The sequence below is a fragment of the Ambystoma mexicanum genome, chromosome 3q (assembly GCF_040938575.1).
Source record: "Ambystoma mexicanum isolate Mex_15411 chromosome 3q, UKY_AmexF1_1, whole genome shotgun sequence".
Lineage (NCBI taxonomy): Eukaryota > Metazoa > Chordata > Amphibia > Caudata > Ambystomatidae > Ambystoma > Ambystoma mexicanum.
This window is the reverse complement of record NC_090926.1, coordinates 882,808,553-882,829,914: the sequence shown is the minus strand read 5'-3', so window position 1 is coordinate 882,829,914 and position 21,362 is coordinate 882,808,553. Positions and strand designations below refer to the sequence as shown.

The 21,362-nt window shown below is 43.5% G+C and overlaps 1 protein-coding gene across 3 annotated transcripts in view; it reads right to left on the bottom strand.

The window, feature by feature from the left end:
* Window positions 1-21,362, bottom strand: part of CEP95 (centrosomal protein 95) — a 1,206,983-nt gene that overhangs the window by 231,895 nt on the left and 953,726 nt on the right. For all 3 annotated transcript variants that reach the window (XM_069655013.1, XM_069655014.1, XM_069655015.1), the window contains one exon: window positions 4,831-4,981. In XM_069655013.1, the coding sequence (XP_069511114.1) occupies window positions 4,831-4,981 (151 nt within the window). The remainder of the gene's footprint in view (window positions 1-4,830; window positions 4,982-21,362) is intronic.

The following is a 21,362-nucleotide window of genomic DNA, read 5'->3' as shown; positions in this document are numbered from 1 at the left end:
CTCCGGCCATGGTTGCCAAAACAGTTCTCCTTTCAAGATGTTCCCTGGATAGGCCCACCACTGAAGGTCGCGGGCTACCTTGTCCGGAATCCGGAGGAGATCTGTCATTCTCCCCGAGAATTGCGACCACTGACTTCAGTGCCCACTGAAGAGATCTCACAGATCTGGCACAAGGAAGATGCAGGATGCCATGAGGCCTAGCAACCTAAAAAAGGCAAAGGCTGGGAGACGTTGGTCATTTTGAAACTTGGTGACCATCTGTAGAATATCTTGAGCCCTTAACTCTGGTGGCGAGGGTTTTCCCAGGGAAGTGTCCAGGACCGCTCCACTGAACTGGAGTCTCTGTGATGGTATCATCTGTGACTTCTTTAAATTGATGGAGAACCCAGTCTGTGAAGGAAGTGGCAGACATAATCTAGCTGGGCCTGTTCCGAAGATACAGCCCTGATCAGCCAATCGTCCAGGTAGGGGTAGACGTGGATCCCTTCCCTCCTTAGACTCGACGCCACTACCGACATCAGCTTGGTGAAGACCCTCGGGGCGGAGGTTAGCCCAAATGGCAGAACTCGAAATTGATAATGAGAGTCGCCAATTGCGAACCTCAGGTATTTCCTGTGTTTGAGATGGATTGGCACATGGAAATAAGCATCCTGAAGGTCCAGAGATACCAGCCAGCCCTGGAGCTGGAGGGCCTGAAGGATCTGAGAGAGAGTTACCATCTTGAACTTGTCCTTCCTGAGGAACTTGTTCAATTCTCGTAAGTCCAGGATGGGTCTCAGTACTCCGTCCTTCTTTGGTATGAGAAAGTAGGGGAGTACCAGCCCTTGTTCCTGTCCGCTACAGGTACCGGTTCTATGGCACCTTTCTCTAGCAGGTCTATAATTTCCTGCAAGAGGAGCGGATCTGGAACTTTTAGAGAGCTGTTCCCCGGTGGATGATTCTGAGGAATGTGTAGAAAGGGTAGGCAGTAACCCTGGGCAACTGTTTCCAGTGCCCAAGCATCTGACGTTATAGCCTGCCATTCCGTCAGATGGTGAGTTAACCTGCCCCCTACAGGTGTATTGTGTGGCAAGGCCTCAGAGTGGTTTGGGGGCGGCTGATGCAGATGCCGAGGGTTAAGAGGCACCTGCTGCGCTGCGGTCTTAGTACTTTTGACCCATCCACCTCTGGTGGATCTCCTTTGGCCTCTGAGCCGGCTGTCCTCTGCCTTTCCCGAATGCAGAATAATAGCGAAAGGACTTTCCTCTCCCAGAGGTTCCTGAGGGGCGAAAAGGAGTTTGGCGGATAGCAGCTCCTAAAGATTTTGTTGCTGCTTTAGAAGTCTAACTTTTCCAGACTGTCATCAGCCTTTTTCCCGAATAATGAAGAGCCGCCAAAGGGCATATTCAAAAGCCTGGCCTGTACATCTGGAGCAAAGCCCGACTTTCGCAACCACGCATGCCTGCGGTTTGTTGTACTTGCCGCCATGGCCCTGCTGATACTGTCAGCGGAATCAATGCCAGTTTGAAGTGATTCGCACATGGCATCTTTGCCATCTTTAATAATGTTAAGGAAGCCTTCCCCTTTTCCTCTCCTTCGGGTATGCAGTCAGGGTAAAAGTCCAAGCTTAATAATAATGTTCATTGTCTTATTGCAGCAAGCGCTAATGCTTATGTCTTTTTTCCCCTTAGGGGCCGGGGTTCCGAATGACGGAGATATGTCGCCGACCCGAAGTGAAACGTGCAGTTCCAGTTCCAGTAAAAGGCAGGTTAGTTCTGGATGAGCGCTCGGGAACTGTCTTTGCATACGCTCATTCAATGTCTTTGTCTTTTTTCCCCATAGGGGCCGGGGTCCGGAAAATGCCTGGAAGCGGCAAGACCCGAAATGAAATGGGAATGACCCAACAGGTAAGTCTTATTCCCTTCCTTCTCTCACCTCTTATTCTTGTCTTTTTCTCTAGGCTCTGGGAAGTGGCTGTGTATCCGGATGATCGCTGCTGAAGATGGAGGCACCCAGGAAATGTGAGTGAAATGCAGCGCTTCAGCGATTGTAACGAAATGCTTTTAAAAATGATGTCTTCCTTTTCAGGATCGTCGGTGTGATGTCTCCGTGGTGCAGCTTTAGCTGGTAAGGTCTCTTGTCTCCCTTTGCAGGTGACCCAGGATGCTGACAGGCGTGGCTGAAGTCCAGATGCAGGAGCTGACATGGTGATCGTCCAGCTGCGAGGATCAGAACAAAGCGAAGCGTGAGTTGCTGATCGGGTGTGGCTTAAATAGCTTTGGAAGAAGTTCCAAGTGTGTATCCTTCCTCCGATCAGGTATGTATCCTTCCCCGACCACACCCGGGTGGAAAGTAGTCCCACAGGAAAACGTAGTTCCATTCAGGCCTCAAGAGGGCCTGGATGTGGCAGCATGGTCTGCATCAGGTAAGTGCACATTAAAACATTTGAACACATGTCTAGCTTTATGAGCCTGGCGCCTAAGGCGCCAGGACAGAGGTCCAACATGAGCCTGGCGCCTAAGGTGCCAGGACTGCGTCCCAAGCTTGGGCCCGCTGGCACTCCCCTGGGGGAAATCATGCCTGCCTCTGGGGTTGCTGGGTCGGACCTGGCTCCTTGGAGGTAGGCATCATGACATGAACATCTTTTCCAGGTTCAATCTTAGTTATCACTCCTACGCTGATGACGTGCACATTTTTGTCAGGCTTAAGAATCCAGTGTAAACTATTAATCGAGTGTTAGCCTGCGGCCAAAAAAAATGAAAATCTGGATGCTTGTAAATAGACTGCACCCCCCCCCCCCCCCCTCCCCAAGACCAAGGTCATTGTGTTTGGTAAAAAAAACAGCTGACTGACTCAATTTTGTGTTCCGTTGTCCAGCTCTTTTTGATGTCCTGACCACTTTTTCTGCCACAGTTAAAAATATAGGATGAATCTGGCAGGCAAATTTGAGCTGTAACCTAGATGTCCGTGAAGTTGTCAAATCAATTTACTATCAATGCAAACTCCCGAGACCTGCTCTGCCCCTTATTGTTGAATCGGACCGTTCAACTGTTGCTGGGACTTTGGTCAATTCCAGACTGGACTATTGCAATGTTCTCCTGCTAGACATTAAAAATGGCCAGATACATCGCCTCCAGGTCACGTAGAATGCGGCATTCTGACTCCTTTACAGCCTTCCCAGATTTACCCCAATCTCCTCGTTCATATGCACCTTCATTGGCTTCCTGTGCAACAGAGGATTCTTTTTAAGATCCTCCGTTTGATTTTTAAGTGCATTCATTGTATTGCGCCCATTTACCTAATTTCTAAAATGCATCTCATATGTCCATCCAATTCACTTCGGTCTGCTGGCCAGCAGCTCTTGACCCTTCCCCACCTTTTCCGTTTTGTACACGTGGCGTTAGAAGCTTTTCTCTTGGTGGTCCTCAAGCCTCGAATCTGCTCCCAGCCGAACTACGGAAAAATACATTCTTTGTGTCTATTTAGAAAGAAATTAAAAACATCAGTTTCAATCATTTTCCCTGTCCAAATGACCTGTTATTTCAATGCTTAGCACATTTGTCTTAACATCTGCACTTAGATGAAGTCTCTTCTTGGTTCCTTACGGATTTGCGCATTACAAATTCTAAATCGAAATAAAAAAAACCCTCCTGACCAGTATACCCTACGGTCAGCCCACACTACCAAAAGAGCCAAAGTAGGTATACCCGTCATATTGTGCAAATTTAACCTTTATGATTGAGGTCACTGCTGATTTAGTATTAGTGCGGGGCTGAGTAGGCATTTAATATCCTACTCATGCCTGTACTCTTGCAGAGCGGTAGTCTTGTCATAGGGAGCACCTGAAACAAGGTCCTTCGACCTGAAGGAGTGGAAGAGCTTCCAGCAGGAAGTCAAATGTCACAGTTTTCTTACAGCTACATCAGGACATAGTTCAAGGAAAGAAGTTTAGTGAATTGCTAGTCAACCCCAGCCCGACAATTACATCATATGCATCCATTCAAACATTTGGTGGCCTTCAAATCAGGGAAGGCCAGCTTCACTCCTGTTTTATAGGCACCAGCAAAAGGAAATGTATCAAGGAATCTGGCAGACCATCACCTTGGCCAAAGTGTATTCCATGGACACAGAGGCCTTTGTGAGTCGGACTGATAAATGTAAAACATCCAAAAGGGCCATTCCAACTGTGAAACATGAACAGGGACTACGAAGAAAATGGCCAGGTGAAAGGGTTTTAAAAAAACATTAGACAACCATTTTGCACCTTTTCCCAGAGGAAGTGGCTACTATGACGGCACTATGACGTATTTCCTTTCATCTGGAGCAAAATGTAAAGAAAAAATATATTTAGAGAAGGTGAAGAAATCTTTCATTAAGACTGCAAAAACAATATATTTCTGAAAGCATACTTACACTTTATAGTACACCATTATGAATAAAAGTTGCATACAAAAAAATACTTCACTGTTAAATATACTCTGGTAATTTGCGATCTGAATGCAGACATGTTTTACTAAACTCAACGGTACCTACGAAGGAGACTATTGGTTTAGCTCTGTTCACTAACGGTCACCTCTCTTCACCCTTTACTCTATCCGGTTTGTTCTGGGTACACTGAAGCAGCTCTTTGGATTGCAGTGTGCATTAATAAACCCTTAAAATAAAATAAACCTATGTAATCCAAATCTGTACCCCAAAGGCTCACAAATAAGTAAAGTACCATCTACCGTTACAAGCCTGAAGCCATGGGATCATGAAACCAGCAGTGTGGTTGCAAATGCCTAGTACACGCCGACAAAGGAGTTTGCTAAAAGCCAGTTTATACACAAAGTACTGTAGTGGGGTTCTTACTTGGAGTTGCTTTCCTTGGCTTCGCTGCTCCACCACCTGAACTCCACTCACTTGGCTTGGACTTTTGAGGTGTGGTTTTTCTAGAATAAACCTTGGCCGGCTGAGAGGTTTTTGGAAGATCTTGAAAGAGGTTTTCTTTATATTCTTGTTCCTTGGGAGTAGATGAAAACATTTGGAGAACAGGTATAAATAACATGCTGAGTTGCAAAGTTCTTAGAGGTCATAAGAGGATGAATATGTGCTATTCAGCTTCAGATAAACAATATTTCTAGTCTGTGCAAGGCAGAATTATGAAGAAACCGCATTAACCACAATTAACAAATGCCTATAATACTGGAGGTGATAATTAATATTGCTGATAAGCTAAATAACAAAGCTACCCTTATTTTTATCATAACCGTTTTGAAAGAACAAACAAAAATTAAAAGATAAGTATGTCCATGCTTGATGTAACAGTTTCCCCTGGATAACAAAATAGCCAATAACATAATAGATAAAGGAATATCTCAGCTAGTGATGTCATAACCTCGAAGGACCGGGATGTGGATCATAACAAACCATAATTTCCCCTCAAGTTCTCCCCCACCCATCAACCCCATATCTTCTGGAATTTTGGGGGGCAGTCCTTCGCCTTGTACACTCTCCTTTCTAGGGATAGACATCGGTCCACCTAGACAACGTTTACGTGCAAAAACATTTTCTGTTATTTTGTGAATCCGGCTTCTCCCCATACCCGCCCAACAGTGCTAGTTTCGGATCTAAAGGCACTTGAACTATTACTGTTGACAATGTGCGTACACATCTCCCCTAGAAAACTTGGATCTGCATGCAGTCCCACAGTATGTGGTAAAATGTGCCCCCTCTATTCCACATCTCAGACATATATCACTCCTTGCGATGGCCCAGTGCCTTTCGAGAATAGCCTAAGTCTGGCTGCAATCCCAACCTCCCTTGTAAACATGCGCGCCTCCACCCATTCTTCAGGTTCCAACAGCCCCACATCCCGTTGCCATCTGTCTTTCGGGGTGGGTTAGTTACCTAGTGTCAAAAAGCAGTTATCACTTGGCACAGTGTGGAGGTTACCTTGTAGTGCTACATAGATCTGTACACATTATGCCCTCACTGACATGTAACATACACCATGCTATTCGCAACATTTGGCAAGGACGTATAAATCACTACTAAATGCTCTGTGCCTCCCCAGGAAGGCCCATATTATTTTCCCTATCTGGTTCATTTGTGTACTTTATGTTTCACTGATCAACAAAATCAATGACCTATGCATACATCTCAAAGAGTAACAGCAGACTTTTATGAAAAATCCAGAGATATTCCTATCTGGGGGTAGAACACCCTGCACTGAAGTACCGTTGCTACAGAGAAAGTGGAACCTACACACACACATCCCTTGTACCAACACAACTAATCAATTAGTCACGTGTATCATTCTAAATCACATACTATATTACATGGGATCGCCAACATAATCTTGCGATCGCTCCTTGTCTATTGATATGACCTGGCATAATTAAGCTCCCTTGCTCAGGGACTGGGACCATCAGGATGTGTTTGATGCTACTAGGTTAATGGTTTCTGCAGCCTTCTACCTCCATTACAACACAATTATATTGCAGATACAAAGCACCAAAAGCCTCAAAATATAGGTAACAAAGTATAATAGAGGTTCAGTACCACCTTAAAAGTATTGAAACTTGAGGCATCACAAGAACAAATTGTGACCTCATGAAACGTACTATGGTGCGATTAACATTTGGCTACTTTATATTTAACTAGTACACACAGATTTCTAATTTAAATTTAGTAGTGTAAATGGAGCAGTGAATGTGGATACATTTGAAATGTCTCGGTTTTCGATTTAGAATTTATGATTCTGGGCTACCTGTGGCTTCCATTTAATTTGTGCAAAGAAAATGATGAAACAAAGATTTGTATTAGTGTGGTTCCAAGAGGCACTGTAGAACCTTTGTGTCCTAAATATAAGTGACTCCTCTAGACTACCCATTGTGATGTCTGATGTACACAAGTAGCATTAGCCTTACTTAATAGTAATTGATGAGTCTCCGAGTATTACCACAGCATTTTTTACATTAATGAGTGTTTCAGTCTCCACTTCAACAGTAGAAAAAAAACAACCGAAATAAAAACATTGGCCTTTTTCTATTTTGTTGTTTTTTGGAACATTTCCACACAGCATTCCTTAAGTTATCCAGGAATCTCAACACTGGTGACAAATGTCCTGCAGTGCCCCTCTAAGGCGAGGCCCTTGAATTTCTGATTTTGTCTTAACTGGTTAAGACAACTTTTTCCCCTGAGGAGTCCCTTATCTAGGACCGCAACAGTGAAGTGAATCCTCTATAAGACCCAAGCATCTCTGTGTTAGGGTGACTAAAGGCCCAGTCACCCCGCCCCCGTATCTTTGGATGGTCGACTGTGTAGGCTTCACAGTTGGGGCAGCTTGCATGTATAATTCTACTAAGGTACTGTCTGCTGTACCCTGGTGTTGTTCCTACCATAAATCCCTCTGTAAATACCAGTACCAAGTCCACAGTCTAATATGTCCTGTGAGAGGAAATGGGCTATGGATGTTCCCATATATGGTTGGTCTCAGCCTGCCTCAGATTATGAGGGCCTTAGACCCAGAAACAGATATGGCTTGATGCCTGCATGGTGTCTGGATATGACCTCACATCCACAACTGAAGTGATAGCCCAGCAAAACATGAACGTGGCAATTCCCACTGATTGCCTGGACTCTAGATGTTAGTTAACCTATAGAGATGAAACAATTACTTTATTTGAAAAGTCTGTCAGGCTCGGACTACTGAAAAAGAAACCATAAGAACACAGTTTACCTTTAATGAGTGCCCAGAGAAGGGTCTTATACTAACTAGGATTAGATGCATGTACACAAATCAACCATTCAATTTAGGAGGCAATACTGTCTTTGCTAATGAGTGACAATATTAATGAAGACAGGTCGCAGCGGTTGAAGAAAACATGTTTCCAAAGATTGAAGACCTTAATGGCTAAACACTAAATGGCTTCAAGCAGCCATTGCTTTCACATGTTGCAACAGAAGACTGGAGAGAAACTCCTATGCCTTAAAAGAAGTTACAGAATCCATTTTAGATTTTTCCTGTGCAAAAAGCTCCTGGTCCGGATTTCCTAGCACCAGACATTCAAGAGAGTTCAATGTGGGCACCTGTAATACCCCTTTTTTCAGAAATGATTGAAATAAAAAAGACCAAAACCCCACTAATGAAAATTGGCAATCATAATCCCCATCTTTAAGAGGCGGTTTGGGCCTTAATGTTAGTAGCCAATAGCACTGCTGGAAGACAGTGAACAACCTTTTGGGTACAGTGGCAGGCTGTGCTATGGAAAATATTACAGAACCACAAACCGGGTTTCAAACAAGCATGAGTTGTGAAGAGATAATACAATCCGGATTTAAGTTCAACTACATTAAAGCAAAACCCTTTTCCGTGGGATTCATGGACCCAAGTACAGCAGTGGACCGAGCTAATGGGAACACACTGGTATATCATCTAGATCTCAAATTTAGGGTAAAATGAGACTGACTGAGCATTTTCACTATTTCTGGTAGTTGTGAAGGTTATGTCATTTTACCTTTATTATTTCCTTTCTAGGTTAATTCCCTTTGCTAAATGTAACATAAAATTGTATAAAGGACATCATTAACATTTTGCACAAGTACATTCCTGCATTGGCTTAGGCAGATGTCATATCCCTGGTAGCACTACAAAATTGTATGATCAATATTTGACCTACATGACCAAGCGTGAACTTGCAGTTAACCAGACAACATCAGTTATGTGCTTGGGGAATGCCATCACTGAGGGGAGACGGGCACATGCTGCTGTGTGGTTGGGGGAAGAGAGAAATGAGTCTGGATGGAGAAAATAAAGTGCAGTACCTTGTAGTAACCATCTCAAACCAAGGCTCCTGGGTTGCTCATATAGGGGCCCAGCGACAGAAAAGGGCCCAAGTGAATGGGGCTTTACTGTTTTCCAGTGACAAAGGTTGTGGTTTGTCCTTTAGACTAGATTACAAGCTCACAATACCAAATCTATTTCCTTCAATTATCGTCGGCCAAGTTAATTTTAGAACAAAATCGAACTGCCCATCATTATTGTGGGCATGATCTGTATGACCTAGTCATGTCTTAACAGGGAATGTATTGATCATTTCAGATAAAGGGATCTTCCACATAGCTCTCCTTGGCTCAACTTCATAAAAAATGAACTAACAAATGTTGGTGTTGGCTCTTTTTTTAATATACTCATGATAAATATATAGTTCATTAACATAAGCAACTGAGATGAGCAAAACCTCAGTGAAATAGCCCCTTCCTTATACTTAATTTTAAAGATGGGCAATTACCTAAACTTGATAGTTTTGGGATGGGCGGGATCTTTCTTCTTGAGGATCAGGATGTACTTCTTGCCACTGGTGAATAACACTTCACAGTGGAAAAATTGTAATTCTGTTGATAGTTGCTGTTCTTGTGTCTGTGCTTTCCCTGAAACAATTTTACCTTTTCTTTTTTGTTCACTGTATGAATTACTCTGATAAACAGCCACTGTCATACGACTCCTAAAAAAACAAGGGGCTGACCCAAACCTACCAGCTTACTTTTGCCCTGTGTCTCTCCTTCTGTGTTCAACCCTCTTAACAATTTCTTAGACATCCACAAACTTCAAGACGCCCTACAGGCAGGTCCCTATTCCTGTCAACACACAGAAACTGCTCTCATCTCTCATGAATGTGTCCAACATCATTGTCTCTGGTAAGTACTCAAACCCATCCTCTATCCCAATTCTCCTTGACCCGTCTGCTGCCTTTGACACTGTTGATCACTCCGATCACCATAATACTCTCTTCTTGGGATTCACGATGAAGCCCTTCCCTGGAATGAATCCTACCTTGCACCTCGCCAATTCTCTGTCTCCTGGAGCAACAACACATGTCAACTCACTCTTCTAACTGTTGCTGTTCCACAAGTCTCTGTCCTGCTCCTCTTTAAACTCTACATCTCTGCTCTTGGGGCACTAATCTCCTGCCTTGGGTTCTTGTACCAACTCTTTGTGGGCGAAACCCAAATCAGCTTCTCTTTTCCTGAACTCTCCTCTGATCGCTATCGACATTTCCAACTGTCTCCCTGCCATTAAATATTGGATAGTTGGGCGCACTCCCATGTTAACTCAATCAAAACAGAGGTGCTCTTCTTCCCTGCCAAAAGCGCTCTCATCTCTTCCTCTGCTGTTCCCCCACCTGGCACTTTCCCCTACTCTCCTTGAGCTAGAAACCTCTGCATCATCTATGACCCTTCTCACACCTTCTCTACTTTAATCTAAAACTAGAACATCAGCTTGCCTCAACCTCCTAAATATTCGGGAAATCAGGCACCTCCTTCCTTTCAACACTGCCAAGCATCTCTTAACCACACTTGTCTTCTCTAAACTGAACTACTGTGCCAGCAACCTCTTTGGTCTCCCCAATTATGCTTTCTGTACTCTCAACAAGATTATTACCTTCGCCACCAGGACTCTCTTTGAACTCCCTCAATTCACACAGACTTCCTTGTACCGTCGCCAGGCTGGATGACTGATGCAAAACAGGGCCAGATTTAAAATGTCTTCTCCTGGTTCAAACATCTATCCAGAGTAAGGCACCACTGTCTCCATCCTCCTCTAACTCTACAAGCCTTCTTGTAATCTTCGCCAACCAAACTAAAAGCCTACCTACTCACCTCTGAGTTTGCCTCTTTACCTACCTCTACTATGCCTGATAGCTAACATTTTTCCCTCGCCTCTAATCTGCCTCCAACTTCCCTCTGACCCTCACTTCCTCTGCCTCCACTCTAGCACTTCAACCATCATGGTCACATCCTGAGCACAGTTGGTCACACCGCCTTCCTGCACTTTCCAATGTTGGTTGTCCTCAATCTATGCATATCCACTTATGTATTGAGCCCGGTGACTGTTCCATTTACTTCCCTCCACAACCTGGTCAGAATGTCTCTCAAACTCACCTCATTCTAAGAAGCTCACTGCTTACCGGCTAATCTGATGTTTTATCTATTGTACGTTTGTGATCAAAAGAGCATTGTTCCTCCTGTAAATAAATATCAAACGCGTCGTCCACACAAAAACAACGTATTTACTCCCTCTACTAAGACAAAGCATAGAGTATCACTGCCTCCCTGAGTTATCTTTTATCTACAATGCATCCATCTCAGCCAAAAGCACTTGCAATGTTTCCAGGACAGAAAAAATAAGCGTTACTTTTTGTTTAAATTATTATTTTGACAGGCTCAACCGAATAATCTGGTGAGGATTTTAAACTTTGCAGGATTTAGAATGTTAAATAACTTAATGTATTACAATTCTTTATTCATTACAGAGTTGTGTGCTTAGATTGTGTTTTATGGACACTGTAAAGATTATCTCATTCAAACCACAAATACTTTTTTCCTTGAATACTTATTTAAATTATCGTGTGTAAATCTGCTGTACTTCATCTATAATTTAACAACAGTATAGAATCTTACATTTGGTTCAAGTGAAAGCTCACAGCAGCATGCAGTATATTATTAGCGACAGTTGATTTATGAAGCACGCTGCCCACCAGTGTATTCTCCACAACACTGATGTTGATATGCCCATAGTCTATTAAGTTGTTACTTTATTGGTTAGTGTGATTAAGGTAATGATATTTAACTTTCTTATTTATAGTTTTAAGTATCTAGACTGAAATCACTTGCAGTTGTACTCTCTGTGCCCAATACGTGCACTTGCCTATGAGGACAAAATTAAGAGCCCTGGAGGTAAGTCACAATTAAACAGCAAGTCAATTTTCGTAGAAATAAAATGGGTAATTTGTATCAGCTTTTTATTGTGACCGTGGTAGGAGGCAACTCTTGTTGAAAAATTACCCCTGGTCATCTACTCCAGCCTTTAGTTTCAGGTTAATATATAAGGCTACCACATGCATAGTAATTAAGATGTAACCGTCATAGCATAAGACACTATGGATTGTATTGAATAAATCCTCTGTATCTTGGATATATAATGTTTAGGACTTAGTAAACTCGGTTGAGGCATATAAACCAGTTAACAAGAAGAGTCTACTGATGCTAAAACTGGTCTACCAGCATGTGATACAATAGCTTTATAGTTAGAATAACCAGTCTGTAATCATTTATGAACAAGACTTCACCAAACAAGATTCCGTAAAGAATTTCACAAGGGGCCGGGCAGACTTAAGACGGTTGATGGTTAGGGAAAACCTCTGAAGCGCTGAACTGGCAATTCAAGTGCAGCAGACACTAGTATTCAGCAGCCGTTGCTCTATTTTAGCAGAACCCTGGTGAACTCTAAGAACAACAGGATTGAGGATGCAATAGGATCAGTGGCTCGGAGTCATAGGAAAGCAGTTGGATTGCGGCAATGGGCCACACCTTCTTGAAAATAATATGGAGTGCCGGGTGCTGATCTGGCACTCCTGGATCTAAGGTCTTTGATGCAGTGCCGGGAAGAGAGATCATGAGGAACCACCCAGCATTTTAGAATCTTCAGAAGGGGCACAGGAGAGGACATGCAGTGCTGGCACCGGTGACTCAGTATCCATTAGAGGGATCTGTATACATGGTAACAGGTTTGAATCCCAGGAGCTCCACTAAGCTCTTTCTCCTTCCAAGGCAGATAAAAGGAGTACCTTTGAGATGGGTAACAAACCTCTTATTAGTGCCAATTTAAAAAGTGTGCTCACCAAAGATTACCTAATAGTTTGTCTGATGACTGTGCAATCCCCTCATGAATATGACTGAGGAACTCTCGCTCACATGTGTGGACTTGGAACCAGTTCGAGGCGGGACAACCAATATTGCAGGATTGCTGATGGATTTTCAGGCTGGAGGGAATAACCTATGGGCCATGTTACAGTTGCTCTTCAAATACTTTATACCCAACATTACGGTAGAGCCTATGGAACTTGACAGAGTGGGACCCCCTATGCAGAGGTAAGAAGACCGACTGCATGTCTCTTATTAGGTTCTAGATTGTTAGATCGGCAGGTTTTTCCACATTTTGCCCGTCATTTTTTATTTTGGCGGGTCACCCCCCCCAGCCCTCTTCCCTATTATCTAGTCCCTATTCCTCACACCCACTACCTCCTATAGCCCCCTCCCCAAAACCCCATATTTTTCAATTTTTTTTTTTTTCGACAACAAATATTCAGCAAAAAACTCCGCGAAAAAAAGCCTGGCGATGTAATATCGTACCCTCTTATTCAAGTCACAATTGTATGCTTTTTAAGAGCTGCCACAGAGCAGAATCCTTATGAACTCCTGGGATTCTATGCCCACCTTTCCCAGGCTCGCTCATAAAGAGGATAGAATTCAGACCACTACCAGACTAGCTCTCCAAAGATTGAGTGAAGTATGAGACGATCCTTCAGATGGCGAACCCCTCTCCATGAGGCTAGCGAGGTGAGGCCGCAAACCAATAATCTCCCTTTGGGTGGTAAAATGCGGGAGGATCTCATGGAGAGAGAGAATACTCTCCTGGGGATAAGGATGCAATTAGGAAACATCCCCTTTAAACCCCAACCCGGTAGGCGGATGATAAGACCTGAACCATATCGGTCTAAACTCAGGTCTAAATCCATGTGTTACTGTGAATCAAACTACCCTGATGGTTTAGGTACTAAGCCAAAGAAGTTCCTGATAACGCTACAGGTGGGCAGGAATAAACACCAGAACACCTGTAGTCAATGGAATGGACGTTACGTCAGGGTGGACCTAACTATATCAGGGCACCAGAAACAAACGAAGGCTGAAGGTTACCAGAGAGAGTACTAGAGAGAGAACAGGAGAGAGAAAACAAGACAGAAAGAGCAGTCGAGGTGGAGAGAGAAATTGAGTACCACAGAGATCGAAGCCAAGAGAACAACTGAAGGCAGGCCCGAGAAGCTCGAGCAAGAGACGTGGAGGGTACGGCTCAAGGGAATGCACAAGGATGTCTCGCAGGCCGACGTGTTGTTGGCTGTGGTGAAAGAAACAAAGAAGGGAATAGGGGACCTTGCATGGAGGCAGGGTGCCAAACGCTCTGCAACTGAAAGCTGGTTGGCCGGTGGGAGAGAGGCAAGCTGAACAAGAGAGGGAGTGGCAGAACACCCTGGTTAATCAGAAGTACATTGTTCTTAAGACGTGGGAAAAGCATCATGCCAGTTGGCAGAGAGACGGACCTACGGAATGATGGCGATTGGGTCGTGAAGGCATGACCCATACTGGGTGGACCGGGCGGCCCAACAATTGTGCCGCAACGGCTAAGCCTATTGGTTCACACAGCTACCTGCACAGACCTGAACAGTATGCAGATAGGTGGTGGCTGAACACTCTGTACATGGAATGAAGGTCAAGTCCCTGGTACGCTTCCTGACAGCCAGCTGTACAGGGCCCAAGAAGGGAACCCCGAAGGGAGTGGGAAAAGGCTCACGAAAACCCCACCGAGCTAGTGAAGACTCCAGAAATCAAGTACCAGGTAACAGGAAATATTACAAGTCCGGGAGAGGGCCATGGGGAACCTAAGAACATCAGAGGACATACCAGGAGAGTATCAAGCACTGTTAGCTGAACACGCACAAAAGATTAAGAACACTACAAAGCTAACCCTCAACTTGGCAGTTCTGATTAAAGTCTTTCAGCACGGCTCTAGAAAATCAGATGCCCCTTGACTGTATTCAAGGGGTTACCTTAGAGTATAATCGGAAGACAAGGAAACACGCCAACAGGTCGTCTGGACAATCATTCACGAATACAGAGTTCTTGAGAGGGTAATCGTTGATCGAGAGGACCTCCTGGGCACACCACAATCATCCAGGGCTGGTTATTTGAGTCAAACTCCAATCATCTTCTATCATTAGTTTGTTACATATTGCTGATTGGTGAACACCAGATCTTGCTGAAAGTCCTGTCTTTTCAGCTCATGACCTTAACCTCGCCTTCCTCAAGATCAGAAGAAAAGAATTAACTTTGTAATTTTCTTCGTGCTTAAAAAGCCAGAAAAATAGAAAACCCTTTGAGACTGTAAAGTATAAAGAAATAGAGAAAACTAAACGAATTTGTAATACAGTTCCCAGTCTGGAAATTGTGGAACCTGTTAGGAGAAGGGAGTCATTCTCCTAACCCCACAAGATTATTTTCGGTTGGGTTATGGAGAACCCAGAACTTTTGTGACTGACAGTGCCTTTTTTTGTTTTGACTCACATGAACTTCCGCCAGTGAGGGAAGTGGAAAACGCACAGACCCACAGTTTTTGTACTTAATTTTTAAGTTCAGGGACAAAGTCAGGGAGAAGAGGGTTCAATTGGGTGGGATAACAACTGCCACATAAGGGGAAACAAAATATGATTTGTTGATGTTACGTTTTTGGCATTAAATATCCTGAGCCATAAGTCACCGAGTAAAGGAAAAGCTTGATTTGCCACTGATAGTCCAATGTCATTTTGGAGTTTAGTTGGTAGAGACACCTGCTTACCTAGGACAAACGAGCGCACACCTTTTCTCCCTCAATATTTGGTGACTAACGAACATGTAGAGGGCACCATTTTGAGTTGACCAACTCATTGATGAATACTAATGTAATATTCATTATGGCCATAGGAACGAGGGAGAAAGGGAAGATATCTATTTGTGCACCCAACTAGAGCTAGGAACACTTCTACAGAGGACTGATCCCCAAAAGCTCCAATTATTGCCAAAAGGGAAATTCTGGAGGTAGGGGAAGGTAGGAGAGGGGACCCCTAACATTATGGAGAAAGCAGGTTGTATCATGTTGAATGATTTAACCTAAAAGTCTTGCCCATTCTTATGTAGAGACAGTCTGTATCTGCAGGGCAGATTATTCGATAGAAAATGCAGATTTCTTGCGCTTTTAGAAATCACCTCCACATTTTGCAATGTACCAACAGTTCCAGTACATTTCCCTCCTTAACTATGGAATTTTCAACTCTACAGAAGAAAAAATTACGTACCTCTCAGTAAGTAGAGACACTTTCTTTATGATGGAAGTTCCTCATCTATGATATCTAGCTCCTAGTGCCGCTGTTCTTATGAAACTATTCTGCTGCCAGGGTGTGCAGCAGAGCTCTATCAATGCTGCTATGCGTGGGAAATGACATTGGGTCCGGAAAATATTGAGCGCAGCACAAGTGATCTTAGTTCCATCTTTTTTTCCCCAACACTCTGATGCTGAGGGACCACAGAACCAAGGTGAACTGGTTATCCGCCAAAGGGGCATGTAGGGAGAGCAATGATGAAATTGTGTGCATGTGCGTTTCAGGTCCTAGTGCACAAGTGAATTAACAAATTGTAGCGTTATTTCATCTGCAGTGCTTTTAGCATTTTAAGGTTAGCTCTTCTTTGCTAGAAGCCTGTTCTTAACCCTGTTGATAGGATTCTGATTAGAACGCAAGAAAGGTTTATCATCCAGTGAGCTAGGCTCCTAGGTTTCTTGCCGAAATTGAAAACAGCTCATCTTAATTTTGTAGTAGGCAAATGGAGTAGCATTAACTACAATTCCCAGAGTCCCAAGCGCTGCTCGTAATATCTTTGGCAGCGCGCTAACGCTGGCGTGTTTGGCAGGCCGGTTCGTGCTGGGTCGAGCAGCGCCTAGCAATGTCAGGATTTTCATCAGTTTAGTGGTAAGGCATCTTTGCCAACTTGTTTTGGTAATTCTGCTTTCCTTGCAATGTCTACCCTGAGGCTACAAAGTATGCAAGGAAATTGTCACAATATCACTGTCACTATTAACATCTTCATATGTACCTCCTCATTTTAAATCGACGCAAGTCACTGCAGTCCTGAATGAATACATGTCTATGGCCCCCATTACAACTTTAGCTCTCCGGAAACAACAGTGGCAGTAAGCTTACCGCCATCGTTGTTTCCAGACTGGCAAAGTACAAGTGTGCGGCCTGGTGCCGGTCCACCCCCCAGATCTGTCCAGGCGGGCAGAGGAGCACCCTGCTGCAGATGTTCATGGAAGCACCGGCACAGTTATTAACGGTGCCGCTGCTTCCATGGTCCCCATTCCCAAATTGGGATAAACAATTGCCGCCGTCTGATTTCCCGGACCGCCGGGGCTGCAATGCCCTGTTATTCCGGCAAGTGAGGCGGTGGCAATTCATTACGGGTCCAGCGGCTACCTGACAGTATTTCCGCCACGGTTTCCGATGGACTCGTAATGAGGGCCTATGAGCCTTGTGCCTACTATTGTAGAAACTATTGAGGATGTCACATTATGGGATAAACATCTCTCTTGATGTCTATATCAACATGTAATTTCATGGAGGATGACCCTTAATCCAATAGAAAATCTAGCGTAAAGGCTGATATCACAGAAAACCTATTTACATCAAGGCTTCTGCGCGGAACATAAGCACTTCACACCAACATGTTGCATTGGAAACTAATGATCACACTAATATGACAACTAGTGGAGAGTGGCAACTATGAATTTGGCTCTCTCAAGTGTGAATATGGCTTCCTATTACCCCCTAATGTGCTTTTACCTGAAGCACCTGTGTTATTAAACCACTCAGTAGTAGCTTTTACCTGTGAATACAGGCGACGATCAGAGGATGGTAGCTCACAGTATTCAGCCTCTTAATGATGCAATAAATTTTAGGGGATTGGTGGAAGGTACTGATCTACAGAAAAGATTTTGCTGATTTCAGCTCTTATTCCGGGATTGATTAGTTATTTTTAGCTGAAATTTGGCTTGATTCCGCCCGCGGTCTGGCTCAGACCTTTGCCATTGCAGATTCTCACTTAATTCTGCACCAATATCGATTAGGAGGAGCTGGAGGAGTGTTGCTGTTATGTACTCTAAAACATTGAACATACATGAATCAATAATTCTGCAAATCCCTGTGTTAGGCCAGATTTGATGCAGTAACCCTGAGGGAGACTACACCAGTCTTGTCCTCTTGGTATTAGGTAACCCACCTATTGGTATAGGTCTGTACTACACACGTTGGTAGTGTGACTGAGCAGCCAGACTTGTCCCAAGAGGGGTAAACCTGAGCTGTGCATCGAAATCCACACATACAAGTATCCAAATAACACTTGCACAAGTTTTTCTAGTAAAATGATTTATTTAACTGTCAGTTTTAAATCAGCATTATTTAAAAAAGGGCAATGTGCAACAATAAAAATACACTTCAAAATACTTTCTCAGAATCAAGGCAAAGCAAGTAGACACTCTTTACAGAGGCTTCATACAGACTTCCTACACCTTGGGGTGACTTCACTAACTAGGACAGTATTGGCATTTATATATCCCTTTTATACTTTGTAAAGTTCTGAGGTTGTAAAAGAGGAAAGGTTCGAGGAAGGAAAAAGGTTAACAGGTTCTCAGAGCATGTGAGCACTTTTAAAATCCCCCAATGAAGTCTAGATAAAACCTTTCCCAGCAATATTAGTTACAAAACAATGTATCACCTATGATGGACAGTTAGAATTAAAGTCAATGGGTTAGAAGAGGCTGCAGGGAGCCAGTAAAGCCAAAGTCAATTTGGAACAAAGTCTATGGAGCTGAGGCACTTCTTAAATAGCACAAGGTTGTGCACAATGTTAGACAGTTTGTTGTAGAAAATCACTGTTGGACCACAAGCTGTTACACTTGTGAAAAGTTATAGCTAGGATTAATCGAGAAAAGCAGCTACTGTAAATCTCAACTGAGGCAAGCAAGCTACAGACAAAGAGGGAAGTACCCCTGAGTCAGATCAGTACCTTAGGTTAGAAGAAGAGGATACAGCTGGCTTCTGTGCTAGTTGCAGACTTGCAGATCCTGTGTTCCTAGGCCTCGGTCATAGGGACAAGATGGAGGACGTCAGGAGGACTCCTGCACAGAAGTTTGGAGGTCGGCAGCAGCTACAGGCTCTTTTCAGTTCAGCGACACTTTGCGATTTCAGCTACCGGCAAATAGCACCACCGCAAATCTTGGACACTGGATGGGCTTGCTTCCCTCCTTGGGTCCAGCACTCTGGTGAGGTGACTCGAGCTTGGGTTCTGCTTCGGGAGGGTCCTCAGAATCTTCCTGGAGCTTCGGTCCGGCTTAAAGACGTTTCACTCAACTATGGATTTTTCGACCCCTGGCACTCGGTTCCAGCAGCAGCAATGAAGTACAGCAAGATGGGGAAGTTCTTCCAGCAAAGTTCGGCTTGAGGTTAGTTGGCCCTACTAACCCAAGGGAAGAAGTCGTCCTTTACGGAGCTTCTCCTCGTTTAGGAAAAGGAGCATCAGCACAGCAGCAGGGCTTCACCGGTCCAGGAGGATTCAACAAGCTTCTCTTCACGATTCCTTTGTCGGATGTTTCTTCCAGTGGTCGACTGTCTTCACTCCAAGAAGTCTCAACCTTTTATGCAGATTTCTCACATTCATGCACAGCCTAGTTGTCACTCACACAGCAGGGTGGGTGTCCTACAAGGATAGCCAGCCAATCAGGACTGGGTGCATTCAGGTAACCAAGCCAAGGAGACTAAGAACAGGGATGTTTAGGGCACCTCCTTCACTTCCTGCCCTGCCAGACACACTGGAGCCAGAGGCGGGTTTCAGTACTGAAGCCTGCCAAAGGCAAAATGAACAAAAGGGTTAAACCTGGTTTGGAGCGCATAGTAAAACCCAAGAAAGACCTCACAAACAAATGGCGAAAAAAGAAGACCGGGCCATTTTGACACAATTGCCATCCATGGGTGCAATACTGCAGCCGAGGATTCAGCCTTTAGTAGAAAAGCACAATGGTAGGAAAATTAAACCACTGCCACCAGCCATTTAAAGTAGTGAGGGTAACAAACATTTTTACATGAGTAAGTAGGAAAAGGGGCTACTAAGTAACCCCCCCATGGCAGCCCACATAGGATGGGGTGTGTGCTGGACCTATATCAGTGTACTGCTCTTGGGAACTGTAGTTTTCCCAAGAAAAAGGTATTTAAACCTTAAGAGAAATTTAAAGGATTTCTCTGTGGCATTGCACTAGAGGTGCTGTCTGTCACCATACAAAAAGTAGATGCCTGTGGAGTTTGTCAGACTCCAAAAACAAAGAAAACACAGTCCAAATCAGATCAAAAATACATTAGAGTGAGAAAAAGGTCTCACTCATTCCAGGGAAGAGATTAAAAGTCCTAAAGACCAGAAAAAGAGCTGGGGGTCTCTAAGGTTGAAGGGAATTACCACAGAAATTAGAATTCTCCCTAACACCCTGGTTGTGATCTATTGCATTTTAAATTATTAGTCAATCCTATATGCTTATATAACGTTAATTGTTTATATCGCCCACCAGCGGTCATGTCAGATTAAAAAAAATCTCTTGTGGAAGCTGTTGAACCATTTATAACACAAACTCCATTAATATAATTTTAGAAGATTTCCATTTAGGGTATCTAGACCCTAGCAATCAGGATGCTTGCAGTGAGATTTACACACCTTGGAGGAATTGAATTTTTCTCAACTTGTAAGGGACCCTAAACATAATAAGGGCAGAACAACGAACTGGATTCTCTCTTATCAGGAGGTTATCTCGTACATTTATATGTCAAAATAGCCTTGGTCTGATCACTCTTTGATCAACTTTCATCTCATGATGGTAGATACAAAAAGAGTTCTAAGGGCTAATATTGTTGAGATATTGAACTGAAATTTCAAAAGAATTACTCCGGAATCCATGACTCCATTACTCCCAAGTTTGAACAAGGACTGTTTCCCAGTATAGAAGTTGGAGCAAAAAATAAATAAAATCGACCTATATCATTCTACCTTGAAAGATGTGTTAGATCTTCTTGCTCCTATTAGAGCTAAGAAAATCAGGCCACAGAAAAACAATGATACCGACACTGAAGTTCAAGAACTACGTAAGGCTTAGTGTCAAGCTGAAAGAAAGTGGCACAAATCTGGACTAGATGAGCATAAGCAGGAGTGGGCCACTACACAGACACAACATTAAGACAGCATTGTTATCGTCAATAAAATAGTTTTTAGAACCCATCGAACTCTTCTACCGAGCTATTTAACCTTTCACGTGATCTGGAGAAAGGACCTATTTCTGCTAATAACCCAGTGGCTTCACCTAAATGGTGTGATAAGCTTATGAATCCTTTTTTGCTTAAACTGCATACAATTCGAGAAGCAATTGTGGCTTAAATAACCGTCATCGTGTTTTACAATTTAAACATGAAATGTGAGTTTCCTGCTGAAAATATTGGATAAAATTGCCTATTCTCAATTACAGCAATTTGTGCTCTCCCATAATATTCTTGGGAAATATCAATAAGGCTTTCCTCCGTCCCACAGCACGGAAAAATCAATGCTGGACATCCAATATAATACATTTGATGTTTTAAAAACCTCAAGAGTTCAAGCTTGCCTTCACAGAGATGTGCCCACTGAATTTGAGTTCTTAGATCATGACATCTTACTAGCAAAACTTT